This window comes from Talaromyces marneffei, chromosome 7, assembly GCF_009556855.1.
Source record: "Talaromyces marneffei chromosome 7, complete sequence".
In the NCBI taxonomy this organism is placed as follows: Eukaryota; Fungi; Ascomycota; class Eurotiomycetes; order Eurotiales; family Trichocomaceae; genus Talaromyces; species Talaromyces marneffei.
Window position 1 is genome coordinate 91,102 of NC_072354.1, and position 21,865 is coordinate 112,966.

General features: G+C 45.5%; 5 protein-coding genes across 5 annotated transcripts; 3 read left to right on the forward strand and 2 right to left on the reverse strand.

Annotated features, from left to right (window-relative positions):
* Nucleotides 1–7,988: 7,988 nt before the first annotated feature.
* Nucleotides 7,989–8,492, reverse strand: EYB26_008683 (uncharacterized protein; the record flags this gene model as incomplete). The annotated part of the gene is made up of 2 exons (XM_054267934.1): nt 7,989–8,372; nt 8,478–8,492. 2 exons carry the CDS (start codon nt 8,490–8,492, stop codon nt 7,989–7,991), a joined length of 399 nt encoding a protein of 132 aa, XP_054123909.1.
* A 3,442-nt stretch (nt 8,493–11,934) lies between these two features.
* Nucleotides 11,935–13,240, forward strand: EYB26_008684 (uncharacterized protein; the record flags this gene model as incomplete). The annotated part of the gene is made up of 3 exons (XM_054267935.1): nt 11,935–12,067; nt 12,135–12,290; nt 12,351–13,240. The coding sequence occupies 3 exons, from the start codon at nt 11,935–11,937 to the stop codon at nt 13,238–13,240; spliced, it is 1,179 nt and encodes a 392-aa protein (XP_054123910.1).
* A 325-nt stretch (nt 13,241–13,565) lies between these two features.
* On the forward strand, nt 13,566–14,069 carry EYB26_008685 (uncharacterized protein; the record flags this gene model as incomplete). The annotated part of the gene is made up of 1 exon (XM_054267936.1): nt 13,566–14,069. One exon carries the CDS (start codon nt 13,566–13,568, stop codon nt 14,067–14,069), a length of 504 nt encoding a protein of 167 aa, XP_054123911.1.
* A 4,721-nt stretch (nt 14,070–18,790) lies between these two features.
* EYB26_008686 (uncharacterized protein) lies at nt 18,791–19,962 on the forward strand (the record flags this gene model as incomplete). Its single annotated transcript, XM_054267937.1, has 3 exons — nt 18,791–19,262; nt 19,328–19,559; nt 19,623–19,962. The coding sequence occupies 3 exons, from the start codon at nt 18,791–18,793 to the stop codon at nt 19,960–19,962; spliced, it is 1,044 nt and encodes a 347-aa protein (XP_054123912.1).
* Nucleotides 19,963–20,132: 170 nt separating this feature from the next.
* Nucleotides 20,133–21,122, reverse strand: EYB26_008687 (uncharacterized protein; the record flags this gene model as incomplete). Its single annotated transcript, XM_054267938.1, has 2 exons — nt 20,133–20,761; nt 20,822–21,122. 2 exons carry the CDS (start codon nt 21,120–21,122, stop codon nt 20,133–20,135), a joined length of 930 nt encoding a protein of 309 aa, XP_054123913.1.
* Between the last annotated feature and the right edge of the window lie 743 nt (nt 21,123–21,865).

The following is a 21,865-nucleotide window of genomic DNA, read 5'->3' on the forward strand; positions in this document are numbered from 1 at the left end:
AATCTCAGTCGTTTGCAAAGTGCATGGAAGGACGTAGTTGGCCGACACCCAATATTGCGGACGATATTCATCGACTGCTTATCGACTAGCAATATCTTTGATCAGCTTGTATTGAAAACTTTCCAGCCTTCAGTCGAAATCATTAGTTGTGAAATTGGAGATGATTTCAGTATTCGAATGGGCGAGTTACCGAACCTCAACTATGAAGGCGGTCGCCCATGCCACAGACTAAGTTTCTTCTATAAGGAAACCGGCCATGTATATGCTCTCTTTGATATCAGCCATGCTCTCGTTGATGCATCCTCCTTGAGCTTGATAGTTTACGACTTGAAACAGGCATATGATCAAAAACTTACCACTTCATCGGGCCCACGTTACAGCGCTTATATTGCATTCTTACAACAGTCTTCAGTTGCGGAGGACTTGAACTACTGGAAGAAATATCCGAGTGGCGCCGAGCCTTGCAATCTGCCAGGCGATTTCTCCAACAGTCAGCAAAAACCAAGTGCAGCTCTTGTAAAGAAGGTTGAGTCTGTGTTGGAGGACACGAATGACTTAGCAAGATTCAGCGAGATACACGGATTCACGGTTGCTAACATCCTTCAAGTAGCTTGGGGCCTCTTGCTCTCTGCTTACACTGGGTCTAGCAAGGTTCTTTTCGGTTACCTAGCAAGTGGCAGAGATGCTCCAATCGAACATATTAACGAACTTGTGGGACCTATGATTAATATGATGATTACTTCAATGTCTCTAAATCCAGACAGCACAGTTTTAGATGTTGTACAACAGGTCCAAGATAATTTCCTGGAAGGGTTCCAACATCAGCGATCGTCTTTGATTGACATTCAACATGCGCTTGACCTCTCCGGTGAGAGACTGTTCAACAGTACTATATCCTACCGCCGCGATGAGGGTCAACAGACATCTAGCTTAGGCATAGAGAGTACTTCGGGTGAAGATCCAACTGAGTATGATGTCAATCTTCATATCGGTTGGAAAGGAAAGTCTGCAAAATTTACACTTCAATACACTCCATCCTACCTGACTGCTGATAGCGCAACTCACATTCTTCGGAACTTCGAGCACCTCGTTCAAGTCATCGTTCGAAACGAAAAGACCCGACTTATGGATCTGGAGCTTGTTGCACCACATGATCTCGAACAAATTGTTGAGTGGAACGATAATCTCCATTTCCCCCCTATCCAGGCTTGTATCCATCACATGGTGCACGAGACGTGTCGATCTCAACCAGACTCCCTAGCCATTTCTGCATGGGATGGAAACTTAACATATCACCAGTTAGATGATCTGTCTACTAGATTATCATTCTCTTTGATGCAAATGGGGACGCGGCCAGAGTCTATGGTAGCCATACATTTCGAGAAATCTTGCTGGGCGTTGGTCTCCATGTTAGCCATTCTAAAAGCAGGTGGAGCGGTTGTGCCATTGAATGTTCAACACCCCATGGAGCGAATACTGGTCATTCTTGATGATGCCAGGGTTAAATTATTATTGACAAGTCATAGGTACAAGAATCATTATCGGGATACTACACTCAATGTCCTACTTGTTGATCATGATTACTTGCAGAGTCTCCCTTCCAGACCAAGCAAACCATCCTCGGCAGTGCAGCCTCACAACGCTGCTTTCGTTATCTATACATCCGGCAGTACCGGAAAACCAAAGGGTGTCATTCTTGACCATGCTGCGCTATGCACTGCTATGCAAGCTCATGGCACCACGTATGGAATGTCAACGCAAAGTCGAGTGGTTCAGTTCTCGAATTACAACTTCGACGTTAGTATCGGAGATGTTTTTATTCCGCTTTTTTTTGGAGGATGCATCTGCGTCATTTCAGAACAAGATAGAACAGACAATCTAGCAGGAGCAATGCAGGCCAACAATGTCAATTTTGCGATGATCACACCAACAGTCGCTCGGCTTCTGAATCCCGGGGACCTACCATTGCTCAAGACCATCATCCTGGTAGGGGAGGCTTCACAAGCTTCTGATATCGATCGATGGGCTGGCTACGTTCGGCTTTTCAATGCGTATGGCCCATCCGAGTCATCAATATTTACAACGTACCAAGAACTGGTCGCTAAAAGCCAGGCATTCCATATCGGCTACGCTTTTGCTAGTGGAATGTGGGTGGTAGACTCAAGCAATTATCACCGGCTGATGCCCATTGGAGCGGTTGGTGAACTATTAATTGATGGGCCCATACTTGCTCGTGGTTATCTCAATGATCCGCAGAAAACTGCTGCTTCTTTCATAAACAATGTTAAGTGGGCAGATCACGTTTGTCCAGGTCGACGTATGTACCGCACCGGCGATCTCATTCAGCAACGTCTGGACGGGTCTTTCAAGTATGTTGGCCGTATAGACAGTCAAGTGAAAATTCGTGGTCAGCGAGTGGAAATGGCTGAAATAGAATTCGCTGTCATCCAGAACCAACCAGATATTCAGGCAGTCGTGGGCCACCTACTTACGTTTGAGCTATTTGGTGATGTACCAACTCTTGCAGTTGCTATTGAATTTAAAGATCCAGAGATATACTACGATGTGACTTCGGTGACAGATCTACAACTGCCAATCTCAGGATATTTGAGAAAAATGCTTGTCAATTTGCAAACCAAGTTGTTGGACTCACTGCCGGCTTATATGGTGCCGAGTTTGTTTGTTCCGCTCAAGAAGATCCCTGTTAATCAGTCTGGAAAGCTGGATCGTTTAGCAGTCAAGCATCTTATCCAACGTATTCCAGCCGACTTACTCCCGCAATATGCACTTTCAGATGGACACAAGATAACGCCCTCCACCCCAACGGAAAGAAAATTACAGGGATTATGGTCAAAGGCACTGAAGAAGGATCCTGAAACTATCAGTGCGCGAGACCATTTTTTCCGTTCTGGAGGTGATTCGGTGACAGCTATGAGCCTGGTCGCCTTAGCTCGTGATATTGAGCTTGAGCTCACCGTTTCACTCATTTTCCAGAGCCCAGTCCTATCCGAAATGGCATCGTCTTTAGAGAAGCATTCACAGTCACTTTCAGATACCAAAGCCGATGTGCGAGCATTCGAGTTATGGTCTGATGCAACTGTAGGCGACTTTGATGCATTTGAGCATGCTCTATCGTATGTTGCCGCTCAATGTAATGTTTCTCCGGATGAGATCGAGGATGTATATCCTTCTACTCCTCTCCAAGAAGGCCTCATGGCTATTACTTCCAAAGCTTCTGGTCATTATACGCGGCATCAAATCTTTAAGATGGCACCATTCATTGACATGGATCGGTTCAAATCTTCTTGGGAAAGGGCTGCAGAGCTAGCTTCTATTCTTCGAACAAGAATTATTTTGGGGCCTCAATCAGAGTCACTCCAGGTCGTTATTCGTGAAGGAGTCGAATGGACGCACATATCTGATGTCGGCAATTATATAGCCTCCCTCGATGCCCATTCGATGCAGCTTGGATCGCGATTAGTACGATATGCCATAGCTCAGTCACCAATAACACGGGACAGGTACTTTATTTGGTCAATTCATCATAGTATATATGATGGGTGGAGCCTGCAGAAAATCTTCCAACTAGTTTCACAACTCTACGCCCAGCAAAGTCCTTTTGAAATCACTCCTTTCAATCGTTTTGTCCGCTTTCTACAGGAAGCAGACATGATTACAACCCACGACTATTGGTGTTTACAACTAGGTGGTGGCTCACCACTGGGGTTTCCAGTTCATTCTGGCACGGCTTATAATGCTAAGCCTATCAAGAAGGCCAGTACTAACCTGAAGCTGTCAAACATTTCAGGATCCTTCACTGCTGCGACTCTTATCAGGGGTGCATGGGCTTTGGCAATTTCTCGGCAATTTAAGAGTGAGGATATCATCTTTGGTGCTCCATTATCTGGCAGAACTGCCCCAGTGCCGGGTATTTTGGATATGATCGCTCCAACCCTCACGACAGTACCTGTTCGTATTAAAATCAACCCTCAATCAAGCATTTATGACTATCTCGTGGCTATTCAACAGCAGGCAACTGATATGATCCCCTTTGAGCATTCTGGCCTACAAGTCATTCGACAATTGACAAAGGATGTGTGCAGTGCTGACTTACAGGACTTAATACAACATTTGTTAGTCATCCAGCCATCAACTGAGCGCGAAGATAAAAGCGCTTCTATATTCCCTGGACTGGAAATACAGGATAATCGCGAAACTAGCTTCCATAGCTATCCTCTTGTTGCTACTTGCTCCATTGATAGTCAAACAGAATACCTGGAGATGGAAATCGACTATGATGACGAAGTAGTGTCAAGTTCCCAGACTCAATCTCTACTCGAACAGTTCCAGCACATCTTCGAGGAACTTCAAAAATCTTTACTTGAGGCGACTGCAGGAAAGACTAAATATCTTGAGACAATGGAGATAATGACTACAAAGGACATCGAACAACTACATACATGGAACGACAAAACATCGGATACGGTTCAATCATGCGTCCACGAAAAGATACGCACTCGCTCATTAAAACAACCCGATGCATGCGCTGTTTCGGGCTGGAATGGTGATCTGTCGTATTCTGAACTTGATACCCTGGCAGACCGGCTAGCTCACCATCTCTGGGAGCTTGGTACGAAGCCCGAAACAATGATAATTACATGTTTCGACAAGTCACTTTGGGCTATCGTTGCTATGTTGGCAATTCTCAAAGCCGGTGCAGCGGTTGTTCCCATAGGCACAAAAGAGCCTTCTCAGCGTGTACAATCCATTATTGCAAATACCAAAGCGTCGATAATCCTCGGCCAAAAGTCCCATATTGATCGTCTGCGCAATATGGCGACCCATTCCGTCGTGGTTGATAAAGGACTTCTTGAAAGCTTGCCACTAACTCAAGGTCCATTAAATACTGCAGTAAAACCACACAACGCAGCGTATGTGATCCACACGTCCGGTAGCACGGGTATTCCAAAGGGAGTTGTTTTGGAACATTCTTCTTTGTGTTCCAGCATGAAAGCTCATGGTAATGCATTCGGTATGGGGGAAAAAACGCGTTCAGTACAATTCTCTTCGTATACCTTCGATATAAGTATCGGAGATATCTTTACTACCTTGCAGTTTGGAGGATGCGTATGTGTTATATCGGAAGATGAACGGTTGAACGACCTCGCTGGCGCGATGGAGAGGAGGAGGGTCAACTTCGCATTCCTCACTTCAACAGTAACGGAACTATTACATCCCAAGGATTTGCCATCATTGGAAACACTCGCATTAATTGGAGAACCAGTGAAGCCGGCTATTATTGAAGAATGGGCTGGTCATGTACAAATTATCAACGGATACGGACCGGCGGAGTGCTCAATTCACTCAACGTATAACGGCTCTCTCAAGAAAAGACAAGACGCATCGGAGATTGGACACATTTTGACAGGGTCGGTCTGGGTTGTGAATCCAGAGAACTATCACCAGCTTGTACCTATTGGGGTGGTAGGAGAATTATTAATTGAAGGACCTCTTCTGTCCCGGGGATATCTCAACGATGTGCAAAAGACGTCAATGGCATTCGTTACAGACCCGGAGTGGATATCGCGGCACGGATTCAAAAAAGGTCGCCGCATGTATCGCACAGGAGACCTGGTTAGACAAAATATGGATGGATCACTTACTATTCTCGGAAGACGCGATACTCAGGTTAAGATTCATGGACAACGAGTAGAGGTTGGCGAAATTGAGTACTGGGTCAAGAAACTCCTTGCTAACGTTGACACCACTGTCGTTGATCTGGTGAGAAACACATCTATCGGCTCCGAAGTATTAGTGGCGGCTATTCAATTCACTGGCCAAGGGAATGAGAACGATGAGGGTGTGCTCTTCCCAGCCTCGGACAATTTAAGGGAAACAATGGCAAAGCTACAAGCGGCTTTGCATGACACGCTACCAGCATATATGGTCCCGGCCTTGTACCTTCCGCTCAAACAAGTCCCTCAGACATCGTCAGGAAAAGTGGACAGGCTGTCAGTGCGAAAAATCGTTCAAGACATCCCGGAAGACAAAATCAGACAATACGCACTGACAATCACCTCTCACGTGGCTCCGTCGACAACCATTGAGAAAGAATTACAGTCAATCTGGGCGTCAATATTGCATAAGTGTGTCGATACTATCGGTGTTCATGACAACTTCTTCAGGTCAGGTGGTGACTCTGTAACGGCTATGCGAATGGTGGCCATGGCGCGGAACCATGGCATTAATCTTACCGTGGCCGATGTTTTTCAACATCCCGTTTTGGGCGATATGGCTGGCCTCAAAACTTTACTCCGGTCTAATACCATTTCAACGACATCAAATTACGAGCCCTTCTCTCTCTTACCTGTTACAAACACAGACGAGCTTTTCACGTCATCCATCCAACCGCTCCCGTGGTCAAGAGAGGACGTTGTCGATATTCTTCCCACCACCGACTTTCAATCGCTTTCAGTTGTTGGCTCAATGCATCAGTCGCGCAACCTTCTTGCTTACTGGACGTTTGACGCTGATGGTATATGTGATATTCCACGTTGGAGACGTAGCATTTTGGAGCTCATCAGACGACACGAAATCTTACGCACAGCGTATGCATTTATCGAACAAGATCTAGTACAGGCCATTCTTCGACATTACGAACCTGAAGTCGCCGTCTACACCACCATAGATACTATCAACCAGTTCACCGAAGACTTGTTGAGACATGACATGCATAAACATCCACAGCTTGGACGGCCATTCGTTCAGTTTGCCATAGTACAAAACAGACAGGTTGAAAAGCATCGCGTCATCTTCCGTATCAGTCACGGTGAATATGATGCGATTTCCATGTCGTATTTCATTGAGTCTTTGAAATCTATATACGAAGATCTACCAAACGCAGAATATGGCCATTTCTCTCGATATGTTCGCGCGTTATCCCTACATCCGGAATCGAAAAGTCGTGAATTCTGGAGGAGTTTACTTAAAGGTGCTACCATGACTGAAATCGTACCTCGGGTCGACATTGACAGTCAGGTGCCATCAGAACTTCGTTTCTGCGCACCTCGAACCGTGGAAATTAGTACCGCTCTCCCTGATTCCATCACGGTGGCTTGTGTAGTCAAAGCCGCTTGGGCTTTCGTACTTTCTCAATACACTACAACCTCGGACGTGCTTTTCGGAGAAATAGTTTCTGGGCGCAATCTAACTGACCATCGCATGGAAAAGATAGCAGGTTGCTGTGTCAATATCGTGCCCGTAAGGATCGCAATGCAGAGTGATTGGACCATACTCGACCTGCTTCGTTTTATGCAAGACCAACAAATATCGAGATTGCCCTTTGAGTGTTTTGGTTTCCAAAAGATACTGCAGGAGTGTGCGGATCCGCCATTTTCGACTCACTTCACCTCTCGTATCAATCATCGCAGTGGTGACTTTGACACCGGTTTGACACTAGGCGGCAAAACTTATACCGTATCAGGCTCCCTCGCTCCCGAAGCTGGTGATATAGCCGATATTGCCATCACTTCGACCGCAAGCACCAGTAAGATGGAGATTTTGATAGGATATATTGGTGATAGGGTTCCAGTGGGGGTAGCGGAGATGTTTTTGGAAAGTCTGTCTAACACGGTCGATCATTTCATCAACAAGTCTCGTAATTCGCTACTACAAGACCTAGAAATGGTCCCGCGAGCAAGAGATAGCATTGTGGGGTCAGTTTAAGGCTGACATATTCCTACTTTGTGTTACAGACTCCTAAGCTAAAGAGAAATTTTTGCCAGGACTGGTTATCCGATGTTTGTTTTTGTTCTTTGTCCTTTGTTGTCGGTTTATTTTTATTGTAACCATTTCAACTGTTTCTTTTTGAGATTTTCAAGTATAATTTTGTTATCATTTAGTTTTAGGTAGAAAAACACGGTGTGCCCAATTTATATACATGTCTTGTTTATCAGAAGCCCATTCGTTACATCATGATCAGCCGTTGTTTAAGCAGCATTGCATTCAACGAAGCCATCGTAGTTAGAAGCACCAGTGTGGGTAATCAGAGCAGCATATTCACCGTCACCGTTGAAGATAACACGATCCGCACCAGGTTGTCCACCAGTATAAACATTGAAGGATGAGAGGATCGGGTACTCGTACCAAGGGCCGGACACGGGGAAGTCGAACCCCTCGTTGTCGTTGTATTGGTGAGGGTAGCCATGGTCGGTCTGGCTGGATTGCAAAAGGGAGTATCCTTGGTTCAAGGCGGCATCGATATCTGATTGCCAGTAGCATGTTTTGCCACAGCGTTCAACGCAAGAGTCGCGTTTGTGCGCAGGGACAGCAGCGTAGACGCTGGAGAAGAGGAAAAAAGCGGCGGCGGCGACCTGTGATACAACCAAGTCAGTATATCAATTATATGAATCCGATCGTTATATTTAGGTCGCGTCCAGCAGAGTGTAGTTTGATTGAGATATAGCTCACTAACGTACCTTGGTGTACTGCATCTTTGCGAGTTGTGTACGAAAGTTACTGTGTAGCTTTTGGTTTTCCAGAGAACGGATCAGTTAGAAGAAGGGGTAATGCTTGCCTTTTAAACCATCTTAGAGATAGCATAATGGGAAGATAATTACTTCTTCTGACATGGGTGAATGGTTCAGTTATTGAGATGCATCAATCAACGCGCTATCCAAGTACGAGGTAGTATCTGGTGGAGACGAAGGTGCAAAGCTAAACACCATCTGCTACGGATGAGAATCATAATATAGTCAACTATCAACCACACCGAATCGTGAAGACCTGCAACTGCTGGAATGGCCACAAAATTGGACCAAACATTAGAGGATCAGCAAGCCTTGGGGATCCGGGGACACGAATGCAACGGAGGCTTACGATCAAACTGCCTGATATGGAAAACTTGAGGTGTTTGAGGTAACCTTGAGAGAAACAAACATCAAAACATAATGGTGGGGCCCCTAGCTCGTGAAAAGCTGATAGGATCGCATCTCCTGTTGTGTCTGCACAGTCCAAGCCTTCAAATGACATGACCATGTCGACCCAGCGGATGCGGACATCCAGACTATTCCGGGTGGATGAGCCGATGCAATTTATTCTTGTTTTAATGTTCTGCATTGCTCCTGGACAGCTAGTCACGGACTAACATTTTAGCGAGCGTTGGCAATGCAACCTAATTATATGCTATTTGAGCAGAATGTATAGCCTTAAGATGTCATAAGGTCTGTGTATACAACTAGTTATTACATTCACATAATATCCAAACATTCACAAATTGATCTTGCCGTGAATAAGCATCGCAATACTTGGTCTTCGGGGGTCATCTCGCCAAGAAATCCAAAATGTGCTTTTTACATTTTTACAATATATTAAGCAGCTGTCTTCTTTGAGCCTTATCAATGGGTTTCTTGACTGAGACCACCAATAGTATACAGGATGCTAGCACGTTCTAATTTCGAATCCTATCTTTAGTCTGCAGACGGAGATCTCCGATGACAGGGGTACAGCACAACACCTACCTGCCTGTGGAGAATCTTCTTCGCAATTACCAATAACTACTTATGGTCGTCGCTTATGTAGTATACAGTTCGACAATCTATTGTGAGCCTTGACTGGCTGTCGATCCCCGGACAAAGCGGAGCATACAAGTGCGATTCAACCCCTTACTATGAAAAGGCATCATGCGTCACACATGGAGGATAGTAGTACAAGTACAGTTTACAGCGATAATATGTCCTTGGATGATAACATAAATTGAGAAACCACATTACGAACATAATATCGTCCACCAAGGTGAGATATATATATAATACCTCCGGGGCATAAGCACATACCAGTTGACGCATGGACATGCATGCACAAACACGCACAAACACACTCACCCCCCGTAGATATATAACTATACACATTTAAAACTAAAAGATCGAAAGACCTCGCGCCCGGCGTGTTTCTGTTACTAGACATTATGCTGGAAAAGGGGATACGAGAAACCTTAACGTTCTACTATGTCGAACATTACTTGGGTTAATAAATATATAATGTGGCAGGACCTCCGCCTCCCTTGCTTCTCTGTAGTAGTATATAACACTACGTGATTCTGTTTCCTACCTACATCTTACCAAACTAGATCATCTAGTATGTGCACTGCGATTTGGCCTAGTTGGTTAAGGTCATAATATGCATAATGTTCATCTCGAGCAAGGCAGGGCAGAAATGCTGATATATAATGTATGGGTTACAACCAAGATATTAAAAATCCTTTCAACAAAAGACCGTTCATTATATTCCTGTTTCTTTCCGAAACTCCTCTTTGCTGTGATTAAAATATTTTGAAGGGGCTGGATGGTGCAGATCAAGAACGACATGAGACTGTCATGTTGAGGAGGTGCATTCTGTATACTACGACCACGAGTACACATACCGTAACTAGTTACCTAGCAGCCATGGTATGATAATCGGTCGGATAAACGGATCTTCCATAGTCCTCCCTATTCATCATTGCTCACCACTCACTACGTACAAGATTTAACTTTATTAAGTTCATTAAGTTAAATCCGAGTCTGGTACCTTGCCGGCAACTTTACTTAGTCCATAGCCAAACATACGCAAACTAGTTACTGCTCTGTAGTAGTTATATGCTCAAATTTGCCTTTGCATTGCTTGATTTATTAAAGATAATCGAGTTAAGTAACTATCTAACTAACTAGTTAACTAGTTATCTATTATGTTTCATTACATAAAGTTGGTTGACTGTTGGCAACCCTCTGCATTTCATGAGAAAAGGGGCAGCATCAGCCGCGCTGCCAGCCAATCAATCCTTCGCTTCGCAAATGGGCCGGCTCCATGATGGCCCCGAGATGCCCAGCGTGTAACAATTACAATGACATATGAGTTATATGGATTCGTCCTTACACCGCGACACGCGCCGACAAAGCATCCAAATACAGCAACAAATTCCCTTCAAGATTCCTCAAACGGAAACACGCGGAAGAATGGAGCGTCGACTGCCTCGACGCATTGACCTGCTGCAAATAACCCCAAGTGCGCCGCAGGTTCCGCTCGCGGGCCGCGTTCTTCTACACGTGGGCGTTTTGTGTTCTGAGATTCGCGGTGATCTCATCTAGCATGCATTTTTCATTAAAACATACGCTATGATTGGCTTCGTATAGGAGAAACAAGCTTTTCTCCTGCATTGCCAAGGTGTACCACTATGTCACTGCGCAAGGCTCAGAGGGTATTTCTTGATCGCCATCTGATTAGGCGTGAACCATTGTAGCTAGTTAGTTAACGGCACAGCAGTCGCGTGTCTCTTCAACCACCTCTTAGCCTCGTGTTTCAAGGCAAAGTGTGGTTACTACAATGCCTGCGATGCCCAAGCATATCTCTCTTCCTTGGCAGAAGAGGAATATGAGGCTTTGGACGTCATGCCATCACCAAATGTTGGTTGCAAAGCTTGAATCTAGATCTCCGCCACCAAGCATGCACTTCGCATTCAAATCCCCATTCAATATTGAATGCTGCCGAGAGCGTGCGTCCGTGCCCTGCATCATTTCCTCGAGGTGGCTACGTAGTACAAGGCTCAAGCCAAAGTGCAGGGTAATTAAGCGACATCAAAGCACGCCTGCCCGCCAATGACCAATTGTGTGTTCCTCTCCAAAGATCGGTGGCTTATCTGCGGAACAGAGTTTTGAACCGATGCAATCGAAACCTAGAAAAGCTTCTGTGTAGGTTCCATGGCGATTGTCGAATCGTGATGTACCAATCGTGCACCTGCTAATCTATCGCTTGATTCATGTTAGCTGGATAGTCCAAACCACGAAATTGCTGTGACATCTTTTCAGCATAAAAAGACAAGGTACGCCTGAAAAATGTGATTTTGAAATGAGCGTTGAGCTACCACCGCGTGCATCCTCGTCAAGATACATATTCTAGACCATGGCCATCTCACTTCGTTCTGTTCTTCTGGCTGGTGCTGTGATTGGCGCAGCCTCTGCTAAGACTCAGAAGGCCCCAGGATCTGCTGCTGCTCCCAAGGGTCACAAGAGTCTTACCGTGGGCATTCTTGGCGGTATGTAAATCTTCAACTAACAACTGGAAAAGGTATAGGTCAGTAAAACTGACAAAACAACTTACAGATTTCGGTTGGAGTGGATGGAACCCCGCAAACGAGTACTTCTGTAATGAAGTGACTCCTGTCTTGACCGCCAACAACATTACAATTCCCCGAGAATTGCAGAATGATTGTGACACTGGTGACCGAGCAGCTGCCCAGAATGCTTCAGCGGCTCAAGGTGCGAAACTAGAACCATGGTTTCTATAAACACGTACTATACTGACAAAGCTATATATAGTGTCTACTGCCAACTACATCGAGAAGGTTTGCGCTATGAAGGACTGTTCTGCGTTCATCTCTGTTGGAGACAACTTCTACGACAGCGGTGTTGGCTTTACCACCACCGGCGTCAACCGCTTCCAAGAGACTTGGGTCGATATGTACTCTCAAGGCGTCTATGAGAATGCCACCTGGTACCAGTGCCTTGGTAACCACGATATCGTCTACGGCCAAGCAGGTGTTGATTTCGAAACTAAATTGGCACCTCTGTATGATGACCGTTGGTACTTCGGTACTGAGGGACTTCCTTACTACACCTATGACATTGTCGGCCGTGACTGGACAGCGACCTTCGTCGTCGTTGACTCCGACTGCTTCATTGAGAAGTACCAGAAGAAAAGCTCTGTTTATCAGAATGAATACACCACTTCATGCTACAAGACCAAGCAGACCCAGGTGGACTTCGTGACTCAGGCCTTTGCCAAGTCCAAGGCCGACTGGAAATTCCTGCAGATTCATCACGGTTTCCTCTCATCCAGCACTAACTACACCGAGCTCTGGCCCCTGGTCTCCGTCGCCGAGCAACATAACGGTGTCGTTCTCAACGGTCACGATCACTGCGCTGCTCACTACGTCGGAAACAACACCAACTTCGTTCTTTCTGGTGCCGCTGGTTACCCCGAGGTTGGCGACTGCAACAATGGTGTTGCCTTGGGTTCCTTCGTTAAATTCCTTGGAGCCAACTCTGCTGGTGCTGGCAACGGTTTCGTTACAATGGAAATTAGCTCCAAGGAGTTGGTGTTCGAGTACTACATGCGCGACATGCAGTATGAGGGTGGAGACTTGTACCCTGTTCAAAATGATATGAAGCCTGCGTATTCATTCACTGTGAAGGACAAGGCTAAATAGATTTCGAACGATTAGGTAGATAACGATGCAGTAGGCGAATGAATGATGCGCTAAGACATTTTTAATCACTACACCACTTCATTAGTCTCTACACATACGTTCATATTAGCTACCACCCGATAAAATCTATTTAGGGTTAGGGCGTAAAGACCATAAGTGGTCAAGAGAGGTCGGTCGTCCTATTCCGAACCCGTTCCGGCGATTCCGTTTCAGCCTCAAGCATCGGCTGAGCCCTCATCACCCAACTTCATGCACAACACATTATTCTGCCATTTCAGAACAACCAATAATTTCAAGATATCAGCGGCCGCATTCATATAAAGGCATGGCTTCTCGACTTATCCTTGACCCCATGGCTGCGCTCACCGTAGCCCCTCTCATCTCATCGACGTGCACCCTGTGGTATTCATTTGACCAACACCATTTCCTGCGCGTCTTCACTTCGCCTACAAACCGTCCAAAATCAGACTTTATTCTACCTACATACTTTAAAGAATTCTTTGCAGCAGGACTTCCTCGTGTAGTCGGACTTCTTGGGCTGACATTCTGGACCTCAATCGGAAATTACTATTGGCGATACGACTCGTTGGTTGGCACTCGGTCACTACGGTGGTATATTGCAGGCGCCTCACTTGCAGCTAGTCATCTGCTTTTTGTGCCGTTGGTCGCACCACGGATTCGTGCTATTGTGGAGGATGACCGGTCAAATGGAACTCCAACTAGTGTTCTTGATGAATGGTTGAATATTCATTTGCTGCGTACTTGGACGGTAGATTTGGCTGCTTGGGCTTGCTTGGTGGTGGCTGTTACTTTGAACGTGAAGGTATAGCCATAACCACAACGATGGCTTCTAACGTCTCTTACGAAAGGTTACGATCGACTATTGATGGAAGAGGTTTGGCATATTTTTGATTGTATGATATTTGATTTTGTTATTATCCCCCTCTAGATGAGATGATATCATGAATGAGAGCCGAATACATTGCCTGAAATTCTATATGATCGACTGAACGACCAATATGGTACTATCTTTTCCTGATCAGTCACGTCAGACGCAGGAGATAATACCAATACCCAGTGTACCATGTATACTCTGGTGAAATCGTATACTTGAATGCTAGACAGCATGCGGTCTGTTACCACAACGGGGTAGAGATGATTGATTTATAGCAGGTACAAAGGTATAGCAACACGGCTGGACCACAAAGAAGGTTCGCAAAAATTCTATGGCATCTCGCGGTTCTGATTTACGAAGTATCATTTGAAGGATCTGGGGTGGCAAAGCTTGTTGCCATCGTTCCTTGTGGGCAGAATATTTTTCCAACCATCTGACGTATTAATTAGGATGAGTGCACGAAAGCCAGGCGAGCATTGTGTTGCCGAATGATTTCTCAGTAGTTTCGGGCGATTCGAGGCCAGGGGAGCATCACTTGAAAGTTGAGCAAATGCAACTTGACGTGGTGAGGTAATAAGTAGGTTTAGTGGACTGGGAAATCATCAAGGAAAGCATCAAGAAAAAAAATTGCCTCTCATGATGGCCTTTGTTACCATAGTCTCGGATTAAGGTCCTCTTCTAAGATAGTAAGAAATCCATGAATCCAATATATGTCCGTGGTAGAGTACTATCAGCCGGGAATTGATAAAAGGAGATTGGAAAGTCTGGATTGTCATCGAAGGGTACTTCTAATTCCAAGCTGCCAGACGTAGGAAAGCCACAGAATACCTTAAAAAGACGTTCGAACCATGTCTCCACATCAGAGGGTCATCTATATAAAACCAGCATAGGAAAATGAAATCGACGAAGAGTCGTTCTTGTAGCTCATTGATGGACGTGGGACGGCCGGGATCCCATGAAAGCATTCCAACCTTTGTGATCTGAGAGGAGTTGGACATATGTGAATGCTGACGACAGAAGTATTTAAAAAACCAGCCCAGAAGACTCATAGATACTTGCATGATCGATATGTATTGCCTCAGCTGTCAGGGTTTCAATTTCCTCTTTCCATAACGAAATCACGAAAGCCCCTGTGCATCTTGACCGATGGTGTATATATAATCTAGCTTCGAATGGAGTGGATCGGGAAACGGAATTATTTCCCGTTGTTTAATGATATCTAGGGTTCCATGGAGTTGTTTGATTAAATGAAAAGTTGATGCGCCATCAGGTCTTGTTCGTACTGCCATGCGACAGGTAAAGGGGTGTATATGTCGAGCACTATCAATCAGGAGTCAAACAACCTTGGATGATAGCACGGAAGGGAGAGCCCGTTATCGGATCAAAATCAGTCAACCAGCCCAGCTTTCATGCCGGTATAGATGGTGCCATATTTTCCAAAACTTCTGAAGATAGAGGAGGAGTTTTTGTTGTGTTTGTTATCGCTTCCTTAAGGCGATTGGAAAAACGATTTCGGTACGCTAGGTAGTATCAATCCGTCATCACTAGTGGTAGGGTTGATGCTATTCAATTGACTTCCATTCACATGCAAAGGACTGCGAGACTGATAGTGGCTCTTGAGTGTACTCTCATGACATCCATGCCGCGAAACGCTAGGGCAGACTTGAATTCGCTATCATGGATACACAGAATCTGCAAAGCGTTGATACCAACGGTGTCGTGACATGTTATGGGAAGCGTCATTTACTTCATGTTGCCGGACTCTAAGAAAGGCCTGTCTGAAGCACACCGTGTTATGTCGCATGATGGCGCGTTGTTGCAGGCAGCGGCTGAGGAAAGGTAGGGTGGTTGGAATTTGTCACCCAAGCGGCTCCAGACAGTAGGCTAGAAGAATATGGATGGCATCACTGGTAAGAACAATAACAAATGGAATCTAAAAATAAACCGTGCTAACAAAAATTGAAAAGATGCACATTTCCGAGATCTAGAAATCAGCCAAAGGAATCAAAGGTGAAATGGAGTCCGCCGGGTTTCAAAATGCTCACGCTGGAGTTGTCGAGGTGAATTGGCATGTTCCTGAACCGAAGAAGTTTGTCAAGACGACGTTCATGAAGAGCTCCAATCCCGGATTAACAATCATCCTCAGGGGTCATAACGAAGAGCAGTTCATTCCCTTCTATGTAGTGACGAGTGGGTAAGACTGGTGGAGCGGAATGGAAACGCGTGTCATGGTCAAGCAGTTCATGGGGGGAGTGATTGCGCCTCGAAACTTGGGTGACCCATTTGCATCATATCAATTCAAGCTCCTTTGGATTGGGTTGAGATAGAGAAAATATTACAGATTTCTATCAGTTGAAGAGTGACTAGGCCATTGCAGAATATCTGCTCAAGTAAGGGCGCATCTGATCGATGCGATCTTCATAGTCAGTCTCGGATTTTACGTGTGGTGAGCATGTGGTGTGTCATAGAAACCAGTCAATTTGCCCTAGGCATACCGACACATTCCGAGGATTAAAGACCTCTCGGAGAAACACATCGATCAACAATAGAATGGGCATCTGGTATGCGCTTACAACCAATTTGAAACAGACGATTTTGACAACGCAGAGGCCTTGAAGATGTCTGAATAAATCGCCTAGTGGTTGTCCGATCATGATATGATCGCACCGACTAAGTTACTAACTATGCTACGTGGTAGTTACAGAGTATACTGTTAGTCACGAAATAGTTTTATTTCCGAATTGCAGCAGATCCAATCATTCAAGTAGTCGCCCATTGGTGCACTTTCCAATTCATGCCTTGCCAAATCCGGCCGAATTTGCAAGGGGGGCTGATTCCAGTCATGCTGGCTGCCAAAGGATTTGTATTTTTGAGTAACTTAACTGGCTAACTAACTAGTTAACTAAGCACTCCGTACAGCTTAACTAGTTAACTTATTAATTCAACAAATCAGCGTGACGGTTACCGGGAATTACCATAGTCTCCAACAGCATTGTAAGAGGCGAGTTACTCAATAAGTTGGAAACATCTATGAGATATCTCTGCTGGCTGGTTGACGTGAAATGTTACATTTCTCGAGAGATGAACATCATAGATCGCGTGATGTGGCTTCAGAGCTCTTGTGATCACCTACCGGACTCTGACTAAGCTGAAACCTTGAATGTTCGAAACTTTCGAGGCGCGAATAGTTCACTATTAATCCCTGCAAGGCGCTGACTTAGCGAACCTTTTAAATTTTGATGCGCAAATAGTTACCACTTGACTCTACAAGGCTGGGGATCCTACCTACGTAGTAGTCTGACCAGACTCCGCCCAGCTAAGCTTTCAACTCTCAGCGTGCACATTCCGCTCGAAAACAGGGAAGCACCACGCGCAGAGCAAGGGAGAAACGGTGGCTAGCGTGGAGCAAAAAACCAAAACCAAAAACTCTACAGAGTAACTAAGCAACGCACAAACCTCTGACAACTCATTGAACTCAACCATTTTTTTTTTTTTTTTTTTTTTTTGCACACAACGCCCTCGAATGGCGTGATTCCGTTTGCTGACTGATCGAGAGCGCCATGCTCCCACTGGCCGGGCTAAAATTGCCAGCGCTCGTAACTGTCAGCCACAAGCCGCCATGGGACGAGGTTAGTGGTCAGCGGTCGCTGTGGCACTTTAATTGAAGGAAAATAATGCCAATTTCGTCGATAACGGATTACGCTAAACGATAACTCGTGGTGAAGGAACTCTACCACAGAGACTCCAGAGGAGAAATATTTTCGGTACTTGCTATCTTCTCTACGGACTGCGCTGCGTACTCCGTACTCCCTGATTCGTCTGTACTTTTGTCTTTTGTAATTCTGATGCAAATTTGCAGCAATCTGATGAAGGGCCCCTGACTGAAACCGGCGTCCAGATGGAGACTCTGTACACGCCAAAAAGCCGTTGGTTGGTGCTCGAGTAACGTCTCGTATTCCGTGTTTCTGCCACCTGGTGATGCGACACAACCCGCTCGTACTTGTAGTAGTAATTTTTTTTTTTTTTCTCCTTCCATTTTTAGCAGTAGCACTCCAGATCCGGCAATTCCTTCAATTTCTTTGTAACAAATTCGGATTTGGATTCATGCCCCCGCGAATTGCAAATCCCGAATGTACAGGGCTCCTCCGTAGGTAAAACGTAAATTCCTCACCCGGTGGTTCCGGACGATGCACGGTCAGACAGTGGACTCCGGTCATTCAACCTTCAAGTTGAGTTAACAAGGTTGGTGACACTGACATCAAGGACTTTAGGCAGCCAAATTTGATACACAGCATGCTCTGAACTCGCTGCAGAAAGGATCCGAGGGGGCGCGAATGAGAATACTAAGTTAAGGAAGGACCAAAGATTCTTAGTAAGCGTGGCACTGCCTCTGCTCTGCAGCTGTAACAATTGGGAAGGAAGGGAATTGGGAATTGCGGCTTAGCGTTGAGCTTAACTCTTTAGTGTTGAGCTTGGCCATTCAGCCTCAGGGTCTGCTTTGTCCAATCAAGGCCCTCCCTACAAGCCGTATTAAATAAATAATTAAATATGCCTCTTTGCCGGAAAAAGACACTCAAAGTTACTTTCTCTCCCCCCTGTTGGAAAAAATCCGGTCCATGTCTCGCTTTCATATTCCGTGACTTGTCAAATGGACAATGCCTTCCCTCCGAGTGCGACTATTGATCGTCGTGTGTGCGGTGCTGTTGCTCTCGCAGAGATGGTGGCTGCCTCTGGGGAACACTTTATTCAACCTCGTGTCACTTTCCACTCGCTGGAGGCACGCTTCTGCTCAATCGTGGGTATCGAAGGATCGTGATGATTTTGACGTGACCTTCGCCTCATACCCGGTCAATCAAACAACTGCAGGCTCTTCATATCAAGATCTCGTCCCTCCTATATTACACCATATTCATCTAGGACCACACAAACCTCGACCAGAGTGGTTGGGCGCTCGAGATGAATGCATCAAATATCACCTGAACTGGACAGCGTACATCTGGGATGACAACGCAGCCGAGAAACTGGTGAAGGAGGAGTTCCCTCATCTCAATGACATGTGGAACAATTATCGCTATCCCGTAGAGCGTGTCGACGCCTTGCGATACATGGTGCTACAGAAATACGGAGGTATGTCATCCAACTTGTCCTTCCCCCCTTCAACTTCAAATCGGCTCAACATAGATCTCAATTAGGTGTCGTTCTGGATTTCGACCTCGCTTGCAAACGCAGCTTAGGACCCTTGAGGCGCTTCGAATTTGTCGCTCCCGCCGCTCACCCGACAGGTTTCTCAATCGGCTTCATGATGGCCAGTCAAGGCAATGAGTTTGTGCGGGACCTTGTCAACAATCTTGCTCCATATAACCATGTGTGGTTCTATCTCCCTTATGTCGCAGTCATGTTCAGCACTGGCTGTCACTACGCATCGTAAGTTCGAATTCTATATAACAACTCGTGAGCATCACCGCTAATTTTGGATGCCTTTTGTAGTACCATCTTCACCCTCCAAGAGAACCGCACCTCCCTTCGAATACTAGGCGGAATCCCCGGGTCGCCGCGCCTACACATGCTCAACGGATTCGTTGATACGCCGTTATTCCGCCATCTCGGATCGTCGTCCTGGCACAACTTCGACGCCGCTCTTATAAATTGGATCGGACACCTGCGGATGGGGTCGGTCCTCGTTTGCATGTCTTTTGTGGCCTCGCTCATGTTGACAGTCTATTATTGTACGTGTCTGCGACGAAGACGATACGCTGCGAAACGGAATAAAATAATAGCCGATAAATTCGACACGGAGGGTGGTTTATCTTGCATCAAGGACGCATAGCTGGTCTACATCCTGTTTGGTTCTGGTTAGTTAATCTATATATGTGTATTATTAATGTTCATCTTTATGCATTAGCGGTCTGTTTATTGCAAAGTTTAGCAACTTGTCATTCGGAACCAGGTTTTCTTTATTGTATATTTCAAAGAAAAGAATATAGATACATTATCACTTTACAATCTCCTCAAATCATTAAACCACATATACCGGCTCACTATCAAGTACAGCACTCTATCCCAGGAATACTGCGATGCGTGTTGCTTGAATGCCCGTCGTCCTTGCATATACTGGCCCCAGTCCGTCACAATAAGTGCTTTATCACCATATATATCCCCCCCTTGAGGTGGCGGCACCGGTTTTTCTGTAGTCGACACCTGCGTCTCATATCCCATTGGCACTGGAGCGATAAGAGCTTCCAAGATTCGCCAGGAGAAGGGCAGAGATGTGGGAATCAAATCAAATAGCGAGGAATATTTTCTCAGCAAAAATTTGGACTGATTTGTATAGATGGGTGGCATATGGTCATGTTCGTCACAGAACTTTTTCACACCCTTGCTGACGGATCTATGGTTGACATGGCCGGAGACACCGTAGTGATCGAAAGTAATTATGAGGTCGATATTCCACTTTTTGATATACTCTCCCAGTATTTTTTCAATGATTGAGTCATCCCACCATTGCCGAGGATTGTCTTGTAGGTCTTTGTCATTCAGGATAACGCAGTTGTCATCTCGGATGCCTAGCGCAGCGCAAGACGCTTTTGTTTCTGTTCGGCGATGTTCTCCAAGACCATTAAAATTTCCTGTCATGATCATATTTAATCCCCGTTGTTTTTGTTTCTCGCTCACTTGGGGGGAGTTACCTGATGATAAAACAAGCAAATGTCGATTAACATGCGGTTTCTCTGAATTGTGTAAGATACTTGGACTAAAAAACAACGACTCATCATCTGGATGAGCCGTGATCAACAATACATTGCGAGCATTGCGAATCGCGTGGGGCACTAATCGTGGATCATTTGCGAGATAGGTGCCTAATAAAGTGTATAAAAAGATGGGGATTACGAAGAAAATAACGAAGAATGTCGAAATGACGGAAAGTTTGTATCTGTAAGCTCGTCGGCCGATATGCGTCGCAACTGCTAGTATTCTCGATTTTGCCATTTGGCCGTAAGGTGTTGAGAGTTGACGAAATGAAGAGACATAAAGATCATGATCGTAGAGAGAAGTTGTTGTTGACTGTCTGTCGTAATGTGGATGGGCGGCAGATTGATGACCTCCAGACGTCTCACCGCCTAAGCTGGCGGCCGAATCACATACCTAAAACATTGTGCCCTAATTGGCGCCGAACAGCGCCCACTGTCTTATTGGCCGTTTGCAGCCAGTTCCTTGAATTATTATTACCGAATCATGTGTCGCTCCTGAACCTACCAGTGTTTGAAAATGTCAGTTTACATTCGTTGTTCTATCAAAGAGTAGTTTCTGCATGACTTCCATGACGGCTCCAAAGCTAGCCCCGGGGATGTTGCTCAGCATCATGGCCGAACAGTCGTGGCTTGTAGCCCCAGATCTGATTTCCTTTTGCTCGGACCTATCATATATACGGAGGGTATACTGACGTTTACGAGTCTTTGGCTGTAATTAAGGATGCTCTTGAACGGCGCATGATTTCACCTTATTTGAGTGCAGTGTCTGGGTCAGTCTGTAAGGCAAGGCATGACATAGAACAACACAGTCTTCTGCGGCTTGGGCTGCATAGGGCAATATTGGGTGACAACGATGATCCCATATGGAAATAATTGGCAGTGTCGCTATTTTATGAGATTGTGGGACAATTTGAACGGTTTTTGAACACGAGGTTCCTATGACTCGAAACGCTTGTGGAGTTCTTTATTGTTGCATTTTAT